The sequence below is a fragment of the Trichosurus vulpecula genome, chromosome 3 (assembly GCF_011100635.1).
Source record: "Trichosurus vulpecula isolate mTriVul1 chromosome 3, mTriVul1.pri, whole genome shotgun sequence".
Lineage (NCBI taxonomy): Eukaryota > Metazoa > Chordata > Mammalia > Diprotodontia > Phalangeridae > Trichosurus > Trichosurus vulpecula.
The window spans coordinates 2,579,134-2,605,033 of record NC_050575.1 but is presented as its reverse complement, the minus strand read 5'-3'; the positions used below and the strand labels follow the sequence as shown (position 1 = coordinate 2,605,033).

The 25,900-nt window shown below is 39.8% G+C and overlaps 1 protein-coding gene across 1 annotated transcript in view; it reads right to left on the bottom strand.

The window, feature by feature from the left end:
• Positions 1–712: 712 nt before the first annotated feature.
• The window catches only part of ETF1 (eukaryotic translation termination factor 1), a 36,932-nt gene continuing 11,744 nt past the window's right edge, over positions 713–25,900 (bottom strand). Inside the window, exons 3-11 of the mRNA XM_036750492.1 lie at positions 14,999–15,174; positions 14,209–14,348; positions 11,292–11,430; positions 10,728–10,918; positions 9,316–9,445; positions 6,883–7,038; positions 5,577–5,641; positions 3,333–3,480; positions 713–3,035 (exon numbers count right to left, since the gene is read on the bottom strand). Of these exons, the coding sequence (XP_036606387.1) occupies positions 2,953–3,035; positions 3,333–3,480; positions 5,577–5,641; positions 6,883–7,038; positions 9,316–9,445; positions 10,728–10,918; positions 11,292–11,430; positions 14,209–14,348; positions 14,999–15,174 (1,228 nt within the window). The 3' untranslated portion in view covers positions 713–2,952. The remainder of the gene's footprint in view (positions 3,036–3,332; positions 3,481–5,576; positions 5,642–6,882; positions 7,039–9,315; positions 9,446–10,727; positions 10,919–11,291; positions 11,431–14,208; positions 14,349–14,998; positions 15,175–25,900) is intronic.

The following is a 25,900-nucleotide window of genomic DNA, read 5'->3' as shown; positions in this document are numbered from 1 at the left end:
CTTGAAATTCCACTCCCCAAAGACCAATGTTTTCATACCAAAGCCATCTTGTGAATTCTTAAGGGTTCTATATATTTCATTCTTCAGGAGCCCCGAGCGATCACTTGCTTACATCTCAGATTCAGAGAAGGCCAACACACACATAACGTAAAGTTAGCCCACAGGAAGTATCTCGGAATCATGGACTGGAGAATTCTGACCACTCAATGAGATCGGACAAGAAGAGCTGTTCTTCCTATTCTTAACCCCTGGGAATGGTAACTGAAAAGTATTTCGTTCTGAACAGTTAGAACCTTTTAGACAAAGCTTGAGATTTGGGTGGGTGGGAAAACTTTACCCTGGTATCTTGTTCTCCAATTTGACCACACCCCAATGACTAGCCACTTCCTTAGGTCTACAGAGAGGACCTATTGTAAAATTAGAGGCACTCTGGAATTACTTGGGCCTATTAAAAACTCCAGAATCTAAAGTGACTTTAAAGAACTACAGCTGTCCTTCCCCAACCACAGAGCTTCACCAGGACAGTTCTCTATCTGCCCAACCACAGGGTCGTGAGCCTGCAGGAGAAAGAACACTCAGACCAAAACCTAGAGATCCCAATACACCACCAGTGATCATGGACTGACTGGAACGTGGGTCTCAACAGTTAACACCCCACCCTCCTACCACAACAGCACCCAGCACCAGTCCTAAAAAATCTCAAGCACACAGATTATATTCTTAAATATGGTTTAATACTCTTCTCCATTTCTGTACATCACAACACCAAGATTTTGCTGCTTAGGGTCTCTCTGCAGAGGCTATATAGAATGCGAAGGCTACGATTTTCACCCCCTCGTATGTGTATGTGTAAGTGTAATACATATCAGTATATATTGATACACACATCAATATATAATGCAATATATATCACCGAAGAGAACACATTGATTAAAGAAATACAAAAATTTGGCATCATTTCCAAACTTAAATAGTAAAAATAAAAACTACAAAAAAAAAGGAGCTGCATACCCTAAAATGTATCATGTGAAACAACAAGCAGTATATTCAAATATGTAAATTTACATCCGATTTTTCTGGTCTTGTCATATCACATTAGACCCATTTACAATGGCAAAACCCTAAGGTACTGCTGCGAAGAGAGCAAGTTTGTTCACACTTGGGTTTTCTGCAAATAAACAGCAGAGCCCAAAGCAAAAGCCTGTTCTGGTGAAGCCTCCCAATCCAGTGAACACCCAAACATTTACTCTTACTGGGAGATTGACACATCAGGTTACACATTGACAGACAGTCATTTGGACCTCAGAGTACAGTGTGAGAACCAGAAGCGTTACATTTTAAGACATACTCCCTTCATTCAAGTGAAACAGGATTATTGGAACGATAAGCAAGTCTGCAACCTTGGAACAAGAAGTTGGTTCAGACCAATAAAGCTACGAGTGACTGAGTCAAAAGTCAGTGAAGAAGCAGTCAGGCACTAAAGTGTGAAAAGTACCCAATCTGAAAACCAAATGAACCCCAGTACTCTCCATCAGTGTGCGGGAGATACACCATGTTGACTTTTAAAACCACTGGCTCAGAGTCCATTTGGTACACTTTATTCACCGCTATCATGGGGTACCTTCTACACTTTATCTGTTACCTTCTTGGGCATTCCGCAGCACTGCACGTGAGCTGGGTATGAGTCCAACTTAACTCCCCAGCAGCCAAGCTCAAGCTTCATATATTTTGGGGGCCACTTTTGGATCCAACATGGTTAAGTCCTTGATGCCAGGAGCTGGGTCCTGCCCCTCCCCAGCCCCCTTGTCCTGACTTCCCATGTGAGTGATGCTTGTGCGTCCCAAATTCTAAAAAGAAGCTCCAGGCCCACCAGAAAGTTTGGGGGGTTTCTAATCACATGCACAGGCATACATGTCTTATCTGTCGTCCCTGTGAAACATCTTTCAGTTTTTTTTTTTAAAAAATCAAAAAATTCACATAATCTCATGCTGTCCCAACACAAGGAAAACACAACCACCTCCCTTTACCAAGGAATAGACCCGAGTGTAAAAAATAAAAATTTCTTTAAATTACTTTGCTTCCACTTAAATTGCATGTTTTATTTCTCACAATCCCAGCACAGGTGCCCCATTACTCCCCCCACCCCCCCACCCCCCGCTACCCCCAAACTAGTTTCTAGCAGGCTAAGATCCTGGGCATCCTCCCTTAGAGCATACAGTGATGAGAGCTCCTGACACTTGGGCACAAATGCCTCTGCACAATGGATGTGAGTCAACAGTCCAGCGACCCAGTGATTCTCAAGTCAGTTTGAATGTGCAGCGCAACTTGTACCCTCTGAACTGACCGCTTGGGGCATGTGGGGTGTGGGTTTAGGGGAAAGAAGCTGACGTTGCCTTCTGTTATTTTACCCTTTCAACATTAAACAGAGACCAAGAGAGAAATGGTTCCAATATTTCACCACATATATTTCTTCTTATGCAGTCTAAGCTGAGAATGCCATGTAAATGGGTCACCGCGAAATGCAGCAATTGAAATTTTCTCCAATCAAAATAAGAAACAAACCAGTATGATCTTACTTCTATTAACTTTTGAAGGTTTTACAGCAGTTAAAGTATTTTTGCTTCTATGTATGAAGGTTAAAAAAATCATTTTTTTTTTCATAAAATACAAGAGCAACCAATTTCACCATTGAGTAAAAGTAAAAACTGCGATTCTCTTTTAAATTAGTCCAAAGTGGCATTGAGGAACTGAGTAGTTTGCTGCTGCACTGACACCATGACAAATCAAAGTGTAGGGTTGGGCTTTTTTGTTTTCACTATCCGATGCTCATGGATCAAGTTCTGGAAATGTTCCAATCATAAGGCAGGGATCTGTTTTGTTTCCACCACGCATTTGCTCCTTGGGTTGGATGCTGGAGGGCGAGGCACGTTTTGCCGGACCCAGGTCGACTACCTAGTAGTCATCAAGGTCAAAAAATTCATCATCTCCCCCTTGGTATTCCATTCCCTGGAAATCTACTCGGTACCGCAAGATACCTGAGGGAACAAACAAAGACAACATGAAAGATAGGAAGGTCTAGCTTGGCTATGGAATCAGAGAAGCCAAATTAGCCAAAGGGAAGAACTCCAACTCCTCCTTGGCCCCTTTAGGCTCCTATTCAGTTTGGATGCTTATATGAAATAACCAGACTATCCATGAGCCACCCCTCCCCTCCCCAAGGCTGATTAAGAAAGAGCTAGGTTCCCTGAGGCTAAGTCAGCTGTCCAAAGACACAGAGCAATACCTGCAGCTGGGACATGACTGTAATCTCACATGTAAAGTTTGTCTCTTACCTCCAATCCCACCAAATCCTTTCACAAACTGGGAGCCTTCCTGTGACTTGTCTGTAACAATTTCCAACGTTGCTCCAAATTTCTTATAGTTGTTAGCAAACCATTCCAGTAGCGGCATACTCTCTATCAGCTCATGTTCCTGTCCTGTCTGTGGGAGAAGACACACCGGGGATACAACGCAATCATGTGAACACAGCCTGGCTTCAATGTCAGCTCCCTTTCCCAGTTCAAAATTTGGGGGGAGGGGGCAGGGCAACTGGGGTTAAGTGACTTGCCCAAGGTCACACAGCTAGTACATGTCAAGTGTCTGAGGCCGGATTTGAACTCAGGTCCTCCTGACTGCAGGGCCGGTGCTCTACTCACTGTGCTCACTCTACTCACAGCTGCCCCACTCCAGCTCAATTTTTAAACCTGAAAAGTAGTTAGGCAAAACTTTTCTAGAGTTTTGCCACATCAAAAGATATTCTAAGATCTCAAAACAGTACCTCCTCGTCTTTAGAGTCAATAGTTTGGACACCACACATTACAGCAGTAAATTTCATTCACACACACACACACACAATTTTGCAAATTCCGATTCTCACAGCTCGCTCCCCAAGTCAAACTACTTAGAGAGTCCCAGGCAGCACTAGGACACTCCCAGAGCAGCTCTACCAGGTTGGTTTTCTGACCCTCAAACTCAGAACTGAAGGAAGAGCTGTTTGAGGGAAACCAGACTGTGAACCCAATACCAGATCAAACACCTATGCACACCTAACTTGAAGAAGTCAGTCTAAGACTTGGTTTTTCAGATGACCACGATAAAGAGGAATGAAGAACTTATTTTGTGACTGGATTAAATTTCCCTATTTTTGGGAAAGGATATGATATGAAGTACTGTAGAACAGTAGTAAGCAGGAAAATAATAATATACAATGATTAAAACTGCCAAAAGGGGAAGAACATTGAAACACCAAACTGAATACTGTGCAACTTTCATGACTGAGAAGCTTGGCTTTGAAAAAGTGTTTACTCCATCCTCATGCAGAGATAGGAGACTATGGCTATAGACTATCAGACTCAGGCAATGTGTTGGCTTGTGATGCTGAACTGTCTCCTTTTTTCTCCTTATTGCTACAAGTGTTCAGTGGGTAGGGGAGGAGGTGTGATGCATTCAGAAATGAAGGTGACAGAAAAACAGAAGATTTCATCATTTAAAAAAATTCTTTAGTGTATTTTTTTCTATAACCGTCAATTTTGAATATCTTTCTCCTTCCACCCCAAAGCAAGCTAGCCCTGTAACAAAAGAGAAGAAAAGAAGAAAACGGTTAAGCGAAACTAACCAAGACCTTCATTAATTTGTGTGACATCACATGCAATATGCCATTCCTGCACTCCTCCACCTCTGCAAAGAATGGAAATATATTCATTTTCCCGTCTCTTCTTCAAAACCAAGTTTGGACAACATTCAGTTTGTTTTTCTTTGAAATCTTTTGATTTTCCCTGATGTATTTGTGTATTCTCTGCCCTTCCCTCTGCATCAGTCACTATAAGCCTTGCATGTTATCTGAACTGTCCATCTTCCTGATTTCTAGTGAAAAGCGTCACTTCATTTTCATGTATATGACTTTTCTAACTCTGACCCCACTGGGGCACATGCCGAGGTTAGGAGCTCGGGTTTAAATGGCACACATTTCAGCTTTTCCTTGTCATAAACTTGCTCTCACAAATTTATTGGTGCACAAGCTTTTCGATTTGTGATTGCGTCTTTCATTTGCTTAGTTAAGAAGTGTGCCGCTAGACATAAGCAGTGACAAGTACCCGATCTGGTTTATTTAAATTTTTTATGACATGACCTTTCAAATTCAGGCCCTGTATTCACTTGTGCTTATTGTGGCATATGGTGTAAGACAGGGCTGTTCAACCTTAGGTTTCTACTGAAACAACAGACGATGTATTTTGATTTGCTGTTTTAGTGAGAGCTCTGCGGTAGCCCGGCTTCTTTTACTAAAGCATTCCTGCAAATTTCTATGCTTGTAGGCGAGCCACATTTTGGACAGCCCTGGTTAATTTCTGCCAAATGGTTTTGACAGTTTCCTGTTGAAAAATAAAATTAAACCTCAAAAAAGACTCAGGTTAAAGTCCTCCTATTAAATGAGAGGACTAACCCAAGGAACAATGAGGATGTTAGAGCCAGGACCCTCTGGGTCACTCGAGGCCAAACAGCTAGTTATGACGAGATTGGAACCGAAGACCCATACATACCTCTTTGTCTGTAAAGTGAGATTTATCCTTCTCTTGCTCTGGAGTCAAATACAGAATCTTCTCTTCTATAGATTTTGGGAGACGGAAGGAAAAAAGAAAAAGAAGAAAAATAAGCCTACTCTGATGGAATCAAAGTTACTGATTTACCAGGTGAAGCAGAGATTCTGAAACTGCTCCATACAGTGACCTAAACACCCATTTAGGATGTATTAAGAAACTGCAATGTGGCAAAGAGGTAAGGGGAAAATACGTAAAACAAACAAAACAAAAAACCCTCCCAGAAGAAATTGCTCCTGTCCTAGTGAGATAATAATAATTGGCATTTAAGTAGCACCTACTATGTGCTAAGCATTTTATAATTATTATCTCATTTGAGCCTGACAATAACCCTGGGAGGTAGGTGCTATTATGATCCCTGTTTTACAGATAAGCAAAGTGAAACAGAAGTTAAGTGTCTTGCTCAGGGTCACATAGCTATGAAGTGTTTGAGGTGATTTGAATTCAGGACTTCCCTGACTACTGCGAGATAGAGCCTAATGCTCTATCCACTGTGTTACCTCACTGGTTCAAAAAGAATAGTATTACTGAGAAAAAACCCACAGGTGGGTGTGTTTATGTACTTATGGGTGTCTACATACTTATTTCAGAAAGGACAGATTTTTTTTTTTTTGAGAGGGTTGTGGTGGTTGTGGTTTGTCCTTCATTCTCCAAGAGGACCATGACATCAGGGAGATGATGACATGACTTGCAGATGACTTTGATTTGAGTGAGGGAGGGCTGAGCAAGGTCACCGGCCTCACTTTCTCCTCCAGGGCTATCTGGGTCCAGTGGCCAGATATCCATCAGGATGACTGGCGATGGCCCAGGATGCAATGGGAGACTTTGGCCCTTTTAAGCAAAGGTCTTTTCAGGTTCTCACTTTTAGTGAGTAAATGGCCTTTCAGCGAATAGGCCTCTTTAAGAAGTGAATCAAAGGATGGCTCCTTTAATAAAAAAAAAATCAAATTGGGAAGGAAAGACCCTCAGGATTGCTGGCCAAAAGAGAAACACTATTTACACTCACTCTGAGCCAGGAGGACCCCAAAAATAACCATTAAGTAATGCTTGGGCAGGGACCTATTTTGTTTTTTTTTTGATTAAAGGGGAGAGGGAAAAGTAAGATAGAAGGGGTAGAAGAGAGGTAGTGAAGTAAGGGCAGCTTTCTTAATGCTCATGAAACCATTTGATGGACTTAAATTTTAAGACTATCCCGACCACCCTGAATTCCTAAAAAGAATAATCCCATTACCCTACCTAATTATCATACCTTCTGTGCCTTGGCAATGAAGAACATATCTCATTATATCTAGATTTTCATAGACTATCAGGATCTCTACAGCTCCCATTTCCAAGGCTTTTAGTGTGTCTTCAACTCCAAAACAGTACTTCCCGGTGTCTTGGCTAATTTCATCAAAGTATCTTCCTACAATTAGAAGATGCCCAAGAGGAGAAGTCGATTGAATGGTCCAACAAACACTGATTAAACACCTACTATGTATAAAGCATTGGCTAGATGCTAGGGATAGAATGATAATAATAAAACCATCCTTACCCTCAAGGAGCTTCCATTCTACTGGGTGAGACATCATGTATAACAATTAATACAATATATATACAAAGTAGTTTTAAGAGGGGGATCAGGAAAGGTGTCAGGAAGTAGCACCTGAGCTATGCTTTGAAGGCAGCTGTTAATTCTACAAGCTCAGGATAAGGAGGCAATGGATCCCAGACACTGACAACCCCTTATGCATAGATAATAGGTGGACCACTATGAACTGAGGACAACAAGCAGTCAGTTTGCCTGGAATGGAAAGAAAATGAAGGGAAATGATCTAAGATTACAAAGATAAGTAGAAGCCAGATTGCAAAGAGATTGAAATGCCATACTGAAGGAATTCTACTTTATCCTCAAGGTGACAGAAAGCCATTGAAGAATTTTCAGTAGTGCAGTAACATGGTCAGATCTGTTTTTAGAAACAAAATTTGGCAGCTATATGGAGAAAGGACTGGAGAAGGAAGAGACCCAAGTCAGGGAAATCAATCAGAAGGCCATCACCACAGTCCAGGAGAGCGGTGATGAGGATCTGAACTAAAGAAGAGACTGAATGGAGATACTGCAGACTTGCTAACTGACCGGATATGGAGACTGAGGAAGAGAGCAATCAAGAATGATTCTAAGGTTTTAAACCTGAGCAACCAGGAAAATGTTGGAGACAAAGAAATAAGGGAAAGTTTAGAGAAGGGATTTTTGGGGGAAGTGCAGGGTGGGGGGTAGGGAATAACAAGTCCATTGAAAAGATTTTGAATTTGGGGTGCCCATAGGATAACCAGTTAGAGATGTCTGGCAGGCAGCTGGTTATATGGGATGGGAGATTCAGAAGAGAGAGTAGGGCTGGATACATAAAAAGATACGATCACCAAAGGAGAGGGGCAAAGACAGTCCAGGACAGAGTTTTGGTGGACAGAGGATGGGAAAGGATGATCTGGTAAAGGAGACCAGGAAGGATGAGTCAGACAGGGAAGGGAGGAGCGAGGAAAGATCAATGTCACAGAAGCCAAGAGACTACAGAAGATCTAAGAGGAAGGGAATGGTCAATGGTGTCCAAAGCTGCAGAGGTGAGAAGACTACGGACCTTTAAAAAGGTTAGCAGTTAGCAGGAGAGAAAAGCCAAACTACAAGGAAAGAGGGAGGTGAGAAAAAGGCAGGATTAAAGGGTAACTTTGGGAAATGTTACAGTCAAGTAAACATTTAAGGACCAAGGGTATCTGAGCATATTTATATATGGAAGGGAAGTATTGAGCAGACAAGGAGAGGCTGAAAATAAAAGGAGGGGAATGACCGGAGGGGCAAGCTCCTGGAGATGTCAGACAGTGGGATCAGAAATCTAGGTGGAGCACTTCTAGGTTTGGCAACGGGTCTTCATCTGAGAATAGAACTGGACTAGAACAGAACGGAAGATGAAGACGGCTCTGTTAGGAAGAGCAGAGTGGGCAAGAATAGGGAGGAGCTCATGATGGATGGTCTCCATTTTTGCAGCAAAGCAGGAGTCAGAGAGAAAGGTGACATCTGAGGATATTGTAGAGAATGTGACAGTCAATCAGGGAAGAATAAAAGGATTGCCATGCAGCAGTGAGGGCCCAGTTGGTATTAGAAAACATGCATTTGTAGCAGAACCATCAGTATGGTTATACTACTTTCTTCAGGAATGTTTAGCAGCATATAATTAGGAATGGAGAAGGCAGACAGTCAGTACAGATATAAATTAACTTGCACCTTCCAAATTTGCAGCTCAAATCATTGGAGGAGAAAAGAAAGCTTACAACACATTGAAAATAAGGCATAAGATGATATCCCACCCCCCTACCCCCCACCCCAGCAATGGTCAAAATTTTACAGAATTGATACACGAAAGGAGTATCGGTGCTCTGGGGACAGTTTTATACATGAGCAATTCTTAGGCTAGGATCACCACGAAACACACTTATTGTTTATGTCTTCAGATTCATAGAATTTTATAGTTGAAAGGGACCTTTCAAGAACATTATTCTAACAGGACCCTAATTAATTTTCTAATTATTCCTTCCTATTACCTTCCTATACCTTTGAAGCAAAAAATGTAACCTGCTTCAAAGATGGGAAAATACTGGTATAGGGAAAACCCTAAGGATACTATGGAAATTAGCTACATTCCATCCATACCTATTAGTTTCTTCTCTTGAATGAATTTCACGTTGGAGAGGACTTCAGTAGACAACTCAATTGCCTGATTGAATCCATTTTCACCACCATAGGAGATATCAACTAATTTTAAAACTTTCGATTGCAATCGCTTTGACACAAATAAAAAAAACATCATCAGTATTTTCAAAGCACGGCATTATGATCACTGGGTCAGTAAGTTTGAATTTGGGGATTGAGGAGAGGAGGCAGGTTCAGTTTGCTGAGTGTAGGCTCTGCTTTCACTATGGAATATACTGCTAGAGAGACTTCCCTCGTCAACAACTGTCTTTCTACCTATTCTGAGACCTTCAAAGAGCTTAAACACAAACAGAATCACTTTGCTCTTGGGGTAGGGCAAGCTGTCTCTTCCTGTCAAGCTATCTGATGATAAACAAAGTACCTTTGTGGCTTTACCTAATGAACTGGGAACACGATCACGATTTCAGAGCTTTGGAGTAAGGGAACTCTGAAGTAATTTATTCCAACTCCTTTACTTTACAGATGAGAAAATTGATCTGTCCAAGTACATATAGCTCCAAAGTAGCTGAGCCAGGATTTGAACCTAGGTTCTCTTAGCTCAAGTGAGCAATCACAGAGTTGGAAGGAAACCCGTACCCAAGCAAGAATCACCCCCCTATTCTAGTGTGGAAGGACTTTGAGTTCTCCAAAGTTCTGCCAGTATCTACCAAACTGGAAAGTGTTTAGAGTATGGTCCCAGTCCAAATCAAGCATAGAGAAGCTTTTCCCAGAAGGCTGGCTACCAGGTGATAAAGTTTTAGGGCCTGATGATCCATGAAAACAGGGACAAACTAAGATCTTTCTGATCAGGGAACCTCTCTGAATTGAACCAGCATCTTAGTGAGGATTCAAGGCATTTGCAATCCTCATTTTTTCAGACCCTTATTTCAACATGGATGGATACTCTGGGTACTACAAGAAGTGGAAAGGGAGAAACAGCAAAGAGAGACAATGATCTCAGCCACGGCAAGGCACAAACCAGAAAAGGATAGGGAAAACATAGCTCTTTAACACAAATGAGTGACCATTTACAAAATGACACTTGTTTCTTTGGAACAAGGCATAATTTCTAAACCACTGTTGTGTGCTACTCCCTCAACCATTTGCCTCTCCTATTCTAATCCAAATCTCCTTCGCATCTCCTTACTTTCTCCCAGAATAAATCATAAGCTAACCTACAGCAAAGAACAATTCCTTTTAAGGCTAAATCTCTATTATTTAAGCCAGAATACTTACACTAGCTATCACTGAAACTGGGTTCTCTGGCTGCCAAAAATGCTAGATGCATGAGTCCGAATGCTGATTTGCCAAGGTTCCGGAGAACTCTTAACCCTCAGGCACATACAACGAAAAGCTCCCCCTCTTTCACTCACCTGATCAAACATGTCAGATTGGCTTAGTTCAGTTTTGAAGTCAGCTGATCCGGCTAAAACGAGACCAGCCACATTCACTTTGTCCCCAGAAATAAACAGCTGCACAGCAGTTTCTGCTACCTTCCTTACATAGTTGTGTCGTTTTTCCATTCGTAAACGGGCAAAACGCAAGGCAGACTGACCTCCCCTACCTTTGAAACAAAGATAAGGTATAAGACAGAGTAATGATTTCCAAGAAAAGCAAAAAAAAAAATAAAATAAATACCAGGCTGATTCACTCCTCAAGTGGACTACAGGCAGTCAAATAAATGAAATTATTATTCTTTATTACTTGACTAGATTAAAAGATTAACCTTTAGCATTTAACAAGATGGGCTTAAACCTCAGATTTCTAGCTTATTATTGTGAAAATTTCAGAAAGGAAAAATCACATCTTCAATCATTCCACAATATCTCCAACCCTACAATCTGTATTTACTCTGCTGTTCTTTTCTCACACGACTTCAGCTTTCCTATTATTGTTAGGAGAAAGACAAATGAGTTCGTGTTCTCTTCCTAGTTTACCGTGTTTCTTTGGGAGATCCACAGTGAATTTGTGCAGGACTTCTCTTGTGTTTCCTTGCAGAGTGCCAAAGAGTGCACCACTGCCATCTATTACAATAAAGCCAAACTTGCTATCATCAGACAGCAGCGCTGTAAGAGCCTAGAAAATGAACATCACACAATGAGCAGAAATTCTCTGAGAACTAAGATACCACAAACAACAGGGCATGCTTGGCACACGAGAGGCGCTTTAATGTTTGGTGAACTGACAATAAACATACAAAATGGATTTCTTTTGACATTTAAGTTAGTAGAGCTGCAGTAAAACGGCTAGTGATGCTAACTTCAGATAGAAGGTGACTAATTTCTAAGAGTTTTGAACCTCACTGGAGTTTTCTGAGGACATTAAGAGGATTGTAGAACATGTCAATGATAGAAAAGCTAACAAGTACTCAATTCATTAAAAAGAGACCGTCATTTTGAACTTACCCTTGTAATCCTACTATTTAAATAAGGCAGAGGAAAGAATCAATTACCTCAGAAAACTCATGGTGTGCAAACTTATAAATTAAGGATCTTGAGTTCCCACTGTTTAAAAGAACTTGTCATGTAATCTTCCTTCTTTGAAGTGGGCCTAAGAAGTGTGAAACTAGGAACAAGTGTCTGAAGAGGCTGTCTTCTGCCTCAAGAATATAATTTCCTATGACATATTTGTCATTTTTGTCTTCACACCTGGGATGATCTCATTGGTGTAGAAAACTCCACCAATTCAGATCAGTAAAACTTATCCATAACTTATAGTCAATCAACAAGCAATTATTAAAGCAGTTATGAGCTGGGTGCTATGCTAAGTGCTCTGGGTACAAAGATAAAAGAGAAACAGTTCCTGTTCTCAAGGAACTTATAATCTAGCCAGAGGAAACAACATGTACATGTACCTGTATCTGCATACAAAAAATAGATACAAGGTAAAATTATGGGGGAAGGCACTAGTGACTGGGTGTTAAAAATTTAGGTGATATGCCCATGGTCAAATAGCTAAAACGTGGAACTCTGACCCTGATACGAGAACTGTATATACTGGGCCACACCACTTTTTCAATGGGGAAAAAAAAAGAGAAGGGGGCAACATAGTATTTAAATGACATCTGGCTACAAACTTCAACATAAGGAAATCTTCTTGTGTATCAACAAAACCCTCTACAACCTTGGGTTTTAAAGGTAGCACAACTAACCAAGCCAAGGATTCAAGAGTTTGGGGGGGGGAAAGCCTTGTCTTAGAATAAAAATTTCCACTTCCAATTTCCCAACCCCCATATGGCAAAGTAGGAGCTCTGAAGACAAGATGATAGTCTGTACCCTACAGGCTTGGCAGACTGACAGTTGTTGGGTGTTAACCTTCTTACATTTCAGAAGGCACATCCCACTTTAAATAGAGAATAGGAAAATAGTGTCTTCAAATATCAACCAGGAAAGTACAGATTAATCACTGTGATCAAGAGTCTGGTCTATTTTTTTAAAATCAATCTTTGCCCAATCCTGGAACAGATGTTTTCCTATGTCTACCATGTGGTAATTAGCATCAAGAAAGGACTGGTGCACATGTTAATGAAGTTGTGTTCTTAATGGTGATATGTTATGCTGGCTCGTGAGAAACCAGATATAATACTGCCACCTGTGGGAAACAAACGTTCCTCCAAAGTATTCTTCTCCATTAGCAGACACAATTAGCTTAACTTTGATTCTGATGGAGAACACAATGAACCATACACCAAGCTACCCCCTGCTACGGCCAAAGGAAGCAGAACAAGGAAGATTACAGAGACCCTTGGGGAAGAAGTTAGGGTTCAGAAAAACTAATGAGGGTAAACTTAAATGAATGTTGAAAACTATCTTTACATGTAATTGGAAAAAATAGAAAATACTATTTCCAGAAGTCCCTGTCTTATGTCATCAGAAATTCCCAAAGTCAATTTACCCAGCATCATCCACTGGATGAATGCCTATTCTCAGTCCACTGTAGAATTTTTTCACTCTCATGGTCCATGAAAGGCAAAAGAACTGAACCAGGAGCTGATTCAAATTCTGGATGCCCTACTGTCTATGGAAATGGGTCACTTTGGTGAGATATTCTGTCTACAAAAATTACTAACACCACTGCAAAGTCATCAAAACACATGATCCAAAAGGTAGCTTCTCAAGACAAACCGTGGCACTGCACAATATGCTTATACGTTATCGAGATGTTTAATGAAAAAATATATATACAAACACAATCGATAAGTAGGGGTAGATAGAGCAAATGCTATCTTTTCCTACCTTTCAAAGCCCATTCCAGCCCACTTTCCAAAAAAGTGGAATTGGCTAATGCCATACTGTAAATAAGTTCGTCTTCAGAACTGAACAATGCTAGTTCCCATACAGGTGACTAACTGAGCAATTCCTTTATTTCAAAGGCTTCTTTCCACCCTTTCTACTCAAGGACTTAATATTGGTTTCATTTGGTTTTCCTAAGAAAAAGGTTACGATCCTCTCTTTTCAGTTTAGTTAGTGAACATCTGGAGTGGTGACATTCCATTTCCTCACCAAATCAGCAAGAACAAATTGGCAACAAAGACTATTTAAAGACTAATGAATGTCCCATGAGCTTCCTGTCTCCTTGTCTGCCAAGCAAGGCCCCGCCTACCCCAAATATAGATACAAGGTTCTTTTAGCTTTCATATAAACCCCTATGTTGTATGGATATTGTATAAAGTCATGCTACCGTAGCAGTACAGATTTCAGAGATAATGTGTATCAGAAGGAGAACTAGAAAGTATCAGGCACAGCTACTTAAACTCTGTTCTTTCACCACTCCCTCCCTCCCCCAGGCCTCTCTACTGAACACACGAATGGCTTTCTTTCAAAACCCACGACAGAAAATAGTTTGGCTTCTTACCTCTGTATGGAATTTGTTGTCACACAGATACAGCGAAGTATTGATTGGTTTGAAAGGTTCAAAGTCAATGTTGACTTTTTTTTCCTTCCCTTCTTCTGTCACAATTGTTCCACAGTAAACAACCAGACCATTTGGAGGTACTGCAAAAATACAATCATTTAATCCCATTGAAACCTCGTTTCCTTAGATTCTTCTTTGAAAATAATTTCGACATTTGGGATTTGATAGGAATTTGATTTCAGTCTTTGTCCTCCTCCTCCTCCTCCATAAGAAGAGTAATGAGTCTAGGCACAGCACAAGATTAAGATTTTAAAGCACAAGTTTATCTACATTTTGAACCTTGTTCTAAAACGTCCTAAAATGTCTAAGTACACCTTAATACTTACAGTCCAATACCGTATATCTCCACACAAAACAATGCTCTATTCCATGGGAGGAACAACAGCATCTACCTCCCAGGGCTGTCCTGAGGACCAAATGAGCTGATACACACAGAGCACCGTCCAAAGCTTAACGGGCTATTAAATGCTATTATTAATTGTTATTATCACCACCACTAAGAAAAAAGATGACAAGTGGCCTAGGGAAACAAGTGTGACCAAAGTACTACTGCAGCAGCCTTGCCACGAGTGATTGTCTAAAGGGACACAGAATGGGAAAAGTCATAAGAAGAATTCAGTATTTTAAGTCTGTCAAGTGCATGTATACAGAAATCAAAAATATTGTTAATGAAGGAAAGCGGTGGGGATGGGCCAGGGGGCGGAGGGAAATCATATTCTAAAGAAGATACCTTTGTTATAGAGTTTGAGTCTTTGCTGTACAGATGTAATGGCTCCCAGCACTGAAAGGCGGTTCACACGAGATTTTATATTGGATGCCGTTCCAAACTCATCAGCTAACATTTTTGCCACTCGAGAAATCTGGTCTTTGGGAGGAATGATCAGCGATATCATACTGGTGCCATTGCTGAGAAAGAGAGAATACCGTTATGTTCTTTAGTCTTAAATATCGCATACGATTTGCATCGTAATGGAAGAAAAGATTAAGATGTTTGAGGTGGAAATCCCCATGGTCTATGCAAAGCACACAGCAAAAAAATTTCCCTTTTCATTCATCTAATTTCTAACTTTAAGTGAAGCCATTTTATTTATAATTGCATTGGTTTGTCTAATAAGAGGTAGAGAATATTCTGCAATTTTTTTGTGGGGGGTAAATAAGATAAATGAGGTAAAAGATTCAAGACTGAAACAGGAATTAGAACTTCTAATAGAGTTATTAAAATCATATAACCCTTTGACCTAAAGTTCTCACTGATAGGCATACACCACAAGGAGTTCAAAGATAAAAATAAAGGTCCCATATACAGCAAAACATTAACAACACTTTTTCGTGGTGGCAAATAACTACTGATGGCTATATAAACTGTTGGATGTGAATGTAAGGGAATATTATTACTCTAAGAAAGGCATACTGAGAATTCAGAGAAGCAATGAAAGACATATAAGGGACAGATATATTGGGAAATGAAGGTTATATAAAAAGAAAATATATGAATAACTTTTAAAAAATCCTACAGTCTTAGCCTTCCCTTAAATTGGCAGTTCTCTTTCAAAGGGACTAGATACCTCTAAATTGTATTTGTATATTGTATTGATTTCCGCCCTTCTCTCCTCCCCATTACAGGTTTTGTCCTTGGTTTAAAATGTGTCTGAAATTAAATCTATACTGGCATTACCATACTAATGTTTTATACTAAACTAATCCCATACTTTACAAAGTCAAAGAACTGTGACCCTCACAAGACCCAATCTACAATAATAAACCAGACACAGGATTAAAATCTGCCACTACTGTTAACTAGGGGGTTATTAAAATAGCTATTAGTACTATTTAGACCAATTTATCTGGTAGGAACGCTTATCTGCTCTAAGATAAAGAAGATTATTCAATGTGATGCATACACATTCCTATCTGATTCTTAAATTCGAGGCTTTGTGGATTTGAAGTCCTTATAAATGGGAGCAGGGGAAGAATAAAGGAATAAAGGAAAGGGAACACCGTCAAAAGGTCCTAGTATTTCCCTAGTTACTGAGCTTACATTTAGACCAATACATGTACTTCAAATATAAATTCCATCTGCCCATACTTTAGAGAGAACTGGCAAAGAAAGAGATAAAAGAACAAAAATAAACAGGAAGCATGTAAAGCAGGGGTAAGAGAGAAGAAAGAAGGGAAAAGTGGCACTAAGAAAAGCAGAAGTGGGGCAGCTAGGTGGCACAGTGAGTTGAGCACCAGCCCTGGAGTCAGGAGGACCTGAGTTCAAATCTGGCCTCAGACACTTGACACACTAGCTGTGTGACCTTGGGCAAGTCACTTAACTCCAACTGCCTTACCTTCCCACCCACCCCACCCCACCCCACCCCGCCCCTTGCGAAAGAAAGAAAAGCAGAAGAAAATTCCATTGTATCATTTATTACGTAGATTTGGATGTAGCATAGCTCAAATCCCATCTTTGCTGGCCCCCTCAAACTACTATAGAGGAAAAACAGTCTATAACATTGTTAGTTCTGTTCCCCAATATTATCAGAGATAGGTTCTACTGTTCATCTCTCTCATTCATTTCCTTTGTGCTGAACCTGATAGAAACCTTGGGCATAGTAGCTTTATTTGAGAAAAGATAATTAAAGTGGGTACCCAGTTCATCCCTGCCAAGAACTCTATTGTCTTCAGGTTGCAAGGTGGCCTAAGAATGTAAACCTTCACAACACTTGTTTGCTGTGTGAAAAATGAAGGTTCTGTGCCAGCACTCAAATTTTAAATTTAGGCACCAAAATCTGCCTAAGTTAGTTAGGGGCCAGCTGGGTGGCACAGTGGATAAAAGTGCTGGGCCTGGCATCAGGAACACTCATCTTCCTGAGTTCAATCAGGCCTCAGACACTTACTATTAGCTGTGTGACCTGGGCAAATCACTTAACCCTGTTTTGCCTCAAGTTTCTTCATCTGTAAAACCAGCTGGAGAAGGAAATGGCAAAGCACTCCAGGATCCTTGCCAAGAAAACCCCAAATGGGATCACGAAGAATCAGGCACAACTGAAAAATGATTTAACAATAATGAGTGTTGAGAGGATAAAATCATTGGCATAGTGTGATAGGCCTCTGCTGCCACCCTCTGGGGCAGTGAGACAAGCTCTTCTCTCCAAAGTAAAGGATAGGAAAGAAACTGAGGGGAAGCTCTTAAGTGGGTCAAATGGTAGAGAACTGTATGAGCTCATTAACAATATTCCCTGCTGATTTAAACAATTTTCAGTGCTACGGTAGCCTCTAGCTCAAAGACATTGCATCAAACTGGAAAAAGAGGATGATTCTTTTCATCACAAACTTCATTTATAAACTTTTAAAAATCAGTTTTCTACCACAAATATAAGAACCCATGATACACAGCTGCTTCCAAAAACAACTTTCATTTAAAGTAAAAGAATTCCTAAGTTCCCTTGGATACAATCTAAATAGCCCATTACTATTATTTAAATCAGCTACAGTTTTACACATGAGCAGACTAGAATATACTTAGACAAGTCTGTGTTCCTCAACAGTGTGAGCTCCTTGAAAGCAGGACCACTTGGTCCATTTTTTCTTTGTATCCTTAATACCTGCAACATGGTGGGAGTTTAACAAATGCCTGAATGAAAGAAAGATTAAGACAACACTGCTCCTTGTCAGCTCTAAACTTCACAGCAGAAATGGACAGAGGATTTAGAGGCAATATGCTGACCTATTAAAGGAACATCGCACATCAAGTAAAACACAAATGAAGTTCTATCTGTTGAAAACAGAGCTCAAGTTACTGTCCCAACTTTTATGACAAACCCAAATGTGACAAAGTTATTCTATGGCAAATAAAGCCTGGCTGCCTCAAACTGACATTCCCATGATGAAAAAAATGCCAATTGTAGAATTAGAGACTGTTAAAGCTGGAAGGAACCTTAGTGTAACTCACTCAAAAAATAAGACCATTGAGGGACACATCACACAGCTGGTGAGTTACACGAGCAGAGCTGGGACTCTAACTGCCACGTCTGCTGCTTCTTTCCACTACATTACAACGCATTCCCCAATAGGTTATTTGAAAATGACAACAAAAAACTTCACAATAAGCATGTGACAAAGTGGATATTTCCTTCCACCAACTTAGCATAATGCTATGTTGTTTAGATGAAAACTCTTAAGAAGCCTCCTTGGTGCTTGGTGCTGCTTGGTCTGTTTGGGAATGATTCTGAACCTCCATTAGCCAGCGATTTACCTTGGGGCCAGGCTGGGAGCACACAGACCAAGGAACACTGATAGCAGACATGCAAATGCCTCACGAACTAGAGCTCCAAGCTCAGCCAAAACAACAAAGAAAATGCAAAAGACACTACAAAATAAAGGTCACACTAGTTTTCTACTTCTGTTTATATTTAGACGATAACTTTTTATATCCTTTCCCAATTTATAAAGCACTTACTTGCTTTGATCTTCTCAGTCCTATAAAGCAGACAAGACAGGTGTTATGCCCATTTTAACGAGGAGATATTAAGGCTCCAAAAGGTTGACTTGAAATTTTTCCCACTGAGCTGTGACCTGGGATGCAAGTCATGGACCAGATTACTGGATTTTTTGGAGTACAGTAACTCTCACATACATAGATCCACTTTTACAGATAGGACAAAATTTAAACCAAGTCAACGAAATCAAGACAAATATGAGAAAAGCGTTCCAAGTGACGATGAGTGCAATGCAGTGAGGCCAAGCTGAGTTGTGTCCAACCTGCTGTCATCCCAGTGAATTTTATCATCAGACTGCCTGCTATATGTAATTCTATACATACTTGTCTCCTCATAAGGATCACTGTATTCTTGTATCTCCAGTGCCTACCACACTTCCTGGCACACAGCAGATATGCTTAATAAAGAAATTAATAAGTATATGAAATATCACATTTAAGATTTGCTTGTATTGTCATTTTAAAAATTGTAATACTTTTGGGGGAGGGGGGCTGAGGGATAATTAGGCCTCTCTATCTTGCTCAACCTGGAAGCAGTCACTCATAGATCTGACCTCACTGCTCACTGACATGAAAGCTCTGATCTCCATTCTGGCCTGGGTCCCACCTTGGGCAGCCTGGTGCTTTCCTTATACTGCTGTTGGTCTTAGTTTAATACAAACAACAGCCAGCACTTCTCTAGTGCCTGCTATATGCCAGGCATTGTGCCAAGGGCTTTACAAACATTATCCTCATAACAACCCTGGGAGGGAGGCGCTGTTATTCCCACTTTACAGATGAGAAAATTGAGGCAAAAAGAGGTCACACAACTAATAAGTATCTGAGGCTGGATAAGAACTTGGGTCTTCCTGACTTCCAGCCCTGATACTCTATCCATGTGCCACTTAGCTGGCCCAAAAGCACGCACTCTCGATTAGCTTCTTCGCTCAGAAGTCCCAAACTTAAGCCATGATAATGTAAACCCTGAAAGACTTAAGAAGAGTGATTATGAAGCACATTTCCCACCTCTTGGCAGAAATAAGATTGACTCAAGGTGCATAATGAGGCTGATGTTTTCGGGATACAGGCAATGCATTCATTTGTGTTGACTGTCTGTACTTATTATCAGAGTTTCTTGCTTTCTATTGGGGAAGGAGTTGGTAGGTAGTAATAGTGATGAAAAAGAAAAGGGCATCGCTGAAGTATTTCTTTTAATAGAAGAAAGAGGACAGATGAGGGCAATTTTTCTGTTGTAATGTTACATTTAATATATAATTTTAAATTGTACCTAACACAAGCTCACAATTTCAAATGCAAGCCTCTCTTAAATGTTCACTTTCATTAAATTCATAATAAAAAAGAAATCATTTAAATGAGCATATGAGGAACTGCAACAATTTTGTTGAAAAAGGTAGGGTTTGGGAGACGGGAGTTAATACTTAAGTTTGGAAACTATTTTAAATGATTGCTGAAGGTGTCACAAACAAACTGAAGCACCAAAAATATGCTCAATGGAGCTGGTCAACTACAATTTCAGTGCTTTTTCTACTATACCATGTGATCTTTTTAGGAAGGTTAGTAACTTAGAGGATACAGAATGTAGCAGAGAGAAACCCAGGATGGCAGCAGACTGGGCAGAGGAAGAATGCTTTAGAGAATGAACTTTAGGGTAAGGGATGACTTAGGTAGGTCATCTGAACTTAGAAAGATGTTGATATGAAAAGCTGTGGGAATTTAATGAGTATGACAGGTCAAAGCAATGTCTTTCATACAAATGCCAATTTACTTCTACCACTAGACAATTTAGGCAATAAACAGTACTATCGGTATGTTTCCAATACAGTCAAGGTAGTGAAAACACTGTTCACTAGATCATGGACAGGATTTAGTCTATTCAGGATTCCTTTTTAGAAAAAGCTCATTCTTGGTAGTACAACAATGGAAGTCCTAACCTGTTACCAAGTAGCTGCCTAAATGTGAATCACTACCATAAAGTTATTAGAAGGTAGGGACAGTTAAATGAATATACACTTAGCTTGTTAACATTTTGGTAAGATATGGAGAATATTTTAGTCTTCATAAAATTAAAAAAAAAACCCCAAACTCTAAAGCTAAATCTAACTTTATAACAATCACTTTAAAGTATGTCTTTTTGCAACACTGTTTTATCTCTGCTACAGATTTCATCAATATATTTCCTACCAAAAAAACTTGCTTTGCACGTTATTCACTTCTAGGATATCTAGTCCAGAAAAAAAATTCAAGCTTTACAAAATTAAAGATTACTTTAGAAATGGAGAAATTCTTAAAAAATTTCATTTTGTAATGCATAGTATTTCTCATAAATTTAGTTTTATTGCACACAGAAAACAGGCAAGATTAACATTAATATTTCCTGAAGGCAATTCTTACAAAGTTGTTAGACCAGTTTGTGTAAACATGGAAAGAAACTCCAGAAGCTGAATCTTTCACATTACAGCTCTGAATCTCTAAGGTTGGCAACACTAGCAAACTGCTACCCTTTCAAAAAAGTTTTCACCTCCTCTTTTAACATACTCATAGGGCTCCCTCCCATTCAAGAGATGATAGTGAATCATGCACTGGAAAAGTGATTTAATACAAGTTGGGAAAACTAAGAGACACGAAACACCAATGTGCCCTGCAAAGTTCTCAATGTAGTGTCTTTACTCCCAGATCTCTAGCCGTCCCTATTTAAAGGGAATGATTCCATTCAATCTTTACTCAAAAGTTGTATCCCTATACATTGAAAATGAATCTCTGGGGGTGGTTAGGTGCAGCACTGCAGTCAGGAGGACCTGAGTTCAAATTTGGCCTCCGACACTTCACTCATACATTAGCTGTGTGACCCTGACAAGTCACTTAACCCTGAATGTCTATGCCGCCCCCCCCAAAGTCTCTCTGGGAGATTGACTTCCAAATAATGTAAGATTAAAAAGCTTTGCACAACCCAGTAAAATAAGTGGAATAGGGAAAAGTAGGTTCATAGAATCATAGATTTAATATGAAAATTATAAATTAAATTATAAATCATCTAACTCAAAATTGAGGCTCAGAGACATATGAAATGACTTGGGTTCTCTGTACTCTTTCCACCACACTATACAGCCTATAAAATTTTCCACCAAGCGGCTTTGGTAAAGGTCTGACATTCAAGATGGAGAAGGAATTGCCATGAAGATATAATACAAAAGCCACTCCACAGTAGATAAATGGTCAATCGATATAAACAGTTTTCAACAGAATAAATGAAAACTGCAAAGTCGCATGAAAAAATGCTGACTCACCAGTAAGGGAACTGCAAATTAAAATAATTCAGATGTTTTTACCTGTCATATTGACAAAAATGATTTTCAAAAATGGAAAATGTTGGAGAAGCTTCAGGAAGACTGTTGCACTAATGCTCTATTGGTGCAACCATTCTGAAGACAATTTGGAATTACCAGAGCAAAGTCATTAAACTAGCCTATTACTGGGGATAATTTTGGTCAAGGGGGCCAAAGACAAAAGGAAAAGGTCCCATGTATGCCAAACTATCCAGAGCAACATTTTTTTGGTGGTAACAAAAAACTGGAAACAAAGTGGGTACTTATCAGTTGGGGAATGGTTAAACTGTGGTATATGAAATGTAATGGAATACTGTCACAAGAACTGAAGAATATGAGGGCAATTCAAAGGAATGTGGGAAAACTAACAGGAACTGATGTTAAGAAAGCAGAACAAGAGAATACATATAATTATAATAATTTAAGCGAAGACAACATTAAAAGGTACATGAATTCAAGATTAATTTTAGCGACTAATTTTGGTTCTTTCCCTGCCCCCTACAATGATAAAACAATTTGCCTCTTTTTGTCCAAGATGGGACAGGGCTCAAACAAAACCAAACCAACCAAGGTTAGCAAATCTGTTTTATTTTGGTAAGAGAGAGGTTCAGTGGGAGTAGTTATTGTGAAATGACTTTGATATAAAAAACAAAAGGCATCAATAAAACTTTGGGAAGGTATTGTGGAGGGAAATCTGGAACTGAAGAATATGTGTAAAGTTTTCAGACAGCAGTTAAAGCCGATTTATTTTGCTTGACTCATTATAAGGGAAGACTTCTATTGGTAAATGGGAATGAGAATATATAAGGGGACAGAAAATACAACCTCAGAGAAACAAGGAAAGAGAATAAGGTAACATAAGAAGGAATTTCCTAATAATCAGAACTGTGCCACACTGGAATGGGCTGCTTCACAAACTAGTGAGACTGTCAGGGGCAGCTAGATGGTGCAGTGGTTAGAGCACAGGCCCTGGAATCTAGAGGACCTTAGTTCAATTTCAGCCTCAGACACTTACTAGCAGTGTGGCCTTGGGCAAGCCGCTTAAGCCTGACTGCCTCCTCAGAAAAGCCAAAAAGAAAAAGAAACTAGTGAGACTGTCCAGTCACTTTAAGTGGAGAGTGAATGACAGCCTGTTGGGTGTGTAGTAGAGAATATTTATGCTTTAGGTACAGCTTTGCACTCATATTTAGAGGTCATAGCTGATCTCTAAGGTATATCCAATTACGAAATCTATGAATCTAAACAAATATCTCTCTCAGTCTCTGTCACACACACACACACACACACACAGAAAGGCATGAAGGAAACAGGCATGTTTGGGATAAAATAGAGTAAGGAACTTGTGGCTGTTTACACAGGAATATATACCTCATGTGGGAAATGCAGGACTTGTTAGAGATAGCCATAAGGATGAGGAGAAATCTGTAAAAGGTTAAGCACCTCAGTGGAAGAGATGACTGACAGCCTATTTGAGAAATACAAGCAGTTTAAAGCTAAGGAATTTGGGATTTATCACATAATCATGGAGTAGGCAAGGACCACAGAGATAATCTTCACCAGAGTAAGAATTCTCCCCTCCCTCCCCTCCAAATCTCATCTCTAATTACCAATATGACTTTGGGACAAGTCACTTCATCTTTCTGAGTCTCAGTTTCCTCATCTGTAAAGGGGAATTGAGATTAGACCACTTCTAAGCGTCCCCCTAACACTAAATATTCTATGAGCTTTTATAAGTGGCCAATTGGCCACTTCAGGAAAAATCTAATCGTCAGAAAGGTTTCCCTTAAATTGAGCCTGAAGATAGCCCTCCATCCTTTTTTTTTGTTGCGAGATCCATATATTCCTTTCTTTAAAATTTATTTATAAACAATTTTTAACATTTGTTGTTTTAATTTTGAGCTCCAAATTCTCTCCCTCCGTGAGATTATAGATATGCAATCATGTAAAACATGTTTCCATATTAGTCATTTTGTGGAATAAAATGGGGGGGGGGACCAAAGTAAGGGAGAAAAACAGTTTGCTTCCATCTGCATTCAGACTCCTTTCTCTGGAGGCAGACTTTTTCATCATGAGTCCTTCAGAACTGTCTTGGATCATTATGTTGCTGACAATAGCTAAGTCATTCACAGTTGCTGATCACACAACATTGCTGTTACTGTGTACAATGTCCTCCTGGTTCTGCTCACTCCACTCCGCATCAGCTCACATGAGTCTTTCCAGTCTACACATTCCTAGTTTGGCCATGTGAGTATAAGCGTAATAGGTCGAATCCTCCTTCCATATTTCAGCCCTTCAAATATTTGAGCTATCAAGTCTGAACTCTTTTTCTTCAAGCGAAGCATCCCCGGTTCATTCAATAAACCTTTTCATGTCATGGTCCTTCCAGTCTTCACCGACCTGATCGCTTTCTTTTTGGGTATGCTGCAATATGTCAAACTTTCCTCCTTAATGTGGCACCAAAACCAAATGCAACACTCTAGATGTGGAGAGACTACTAGCACTACAACTTTTTTTTAAACATAGCCTAAGATTGCATCAAGTTTCCACATTGTTGACTCAGTGAATGTACTAAAACCCGGAAGATCTTTTCCACAGAAACTGTCTAGTCATACCTCTCCGCCCGTCCTAGACCTGTCAAGTTGATTTCTGAACCAGCCGAATGACTGTATCAACTGCATGTTTGATAAGCATGCTACCTATGCCTTGGCCGTCATTGATAAAAAAAGGAATATGATTAGTATGGCATAATCTATCCTTTAATGAAGTTATGTTGGTTCTATTTCACTGTCAATGTTCATAAGTTTTTAGCTAGCCAGATGAAACGGCTCCTGAATAACCAGATGTGAAGGAATATTGAATAGTTTGGTCTCTCCACCCGGACAGTTTCTCATAGTAAATCCCACAATTTCACAAACTGCCAGGCTCTCTCACAAGAACCCATGCCTATCTGGTAACCCAAAGAAGCTGACTTCGTACCATAGAAAGTGCTACAAAGGCTAACTCCATTGCTTCCTTCCACCTGTTCTGTCTGGATGAGAACCTCCAGTGTCTGTGTCTCATTCTTTACAGTGACATAAGACTTGATCCATTAGGAACTAAGACTCTAGGTCTGCCCCATTTCCTTCACTGAACTGCTGTTGTTCATCCTTCATTTTCAAAGATCAATAACATCATAGGACGATGACTTGTGTATGAACTGGATTTAAGTGAGGCAGAGTTGGGACAACTTTGTGTAACTCTGCTTCATTTAAATGCATTAAAGTGTTAGGAGAGAATCTGTATTTTAGGTGGATGATTACATCTGTCATAAACCCTCATATCAAGCTTATGGTCATTATTTTCTTATTCAAGTTTTGATTAACATGAAGATTCTCATCCAGGTGGGAGTGAGGGCAAAGGTTACTAGTATAATTATCCATAGGTATATAAGCGATCAGTATTAGTAAAAAGAGAAACAAGGGTTACATTACTTGATGTCAAATACTCATGGTACGAAGTAAGAGAAAGAATGTCTTAAGGTTAAATAAGACCAAGGGGGTTTGGGGCAGGAAATGAAGGAATTAGTGTTTGGGAGGATAGTGACAATGTCATAGATGAGAAAATCAGTAGAACCTCCAGGGACACAGCCCAAAGTATAATGCACTCATTTTGAAAGGGTAGAAATTTCCTAGATAAATTCTGCCTAGATAAGGCAGAAATTACAGGGATTATCAGAATCCTCTGAAGGCAAGTATCAAACTAGTCAACACCAACAATTATCCTTCCTTTTTCTCTTACTAAGAGATTTAAGAACTTTCATCTTTGATTTATGGCCAGGTTCCAAAAT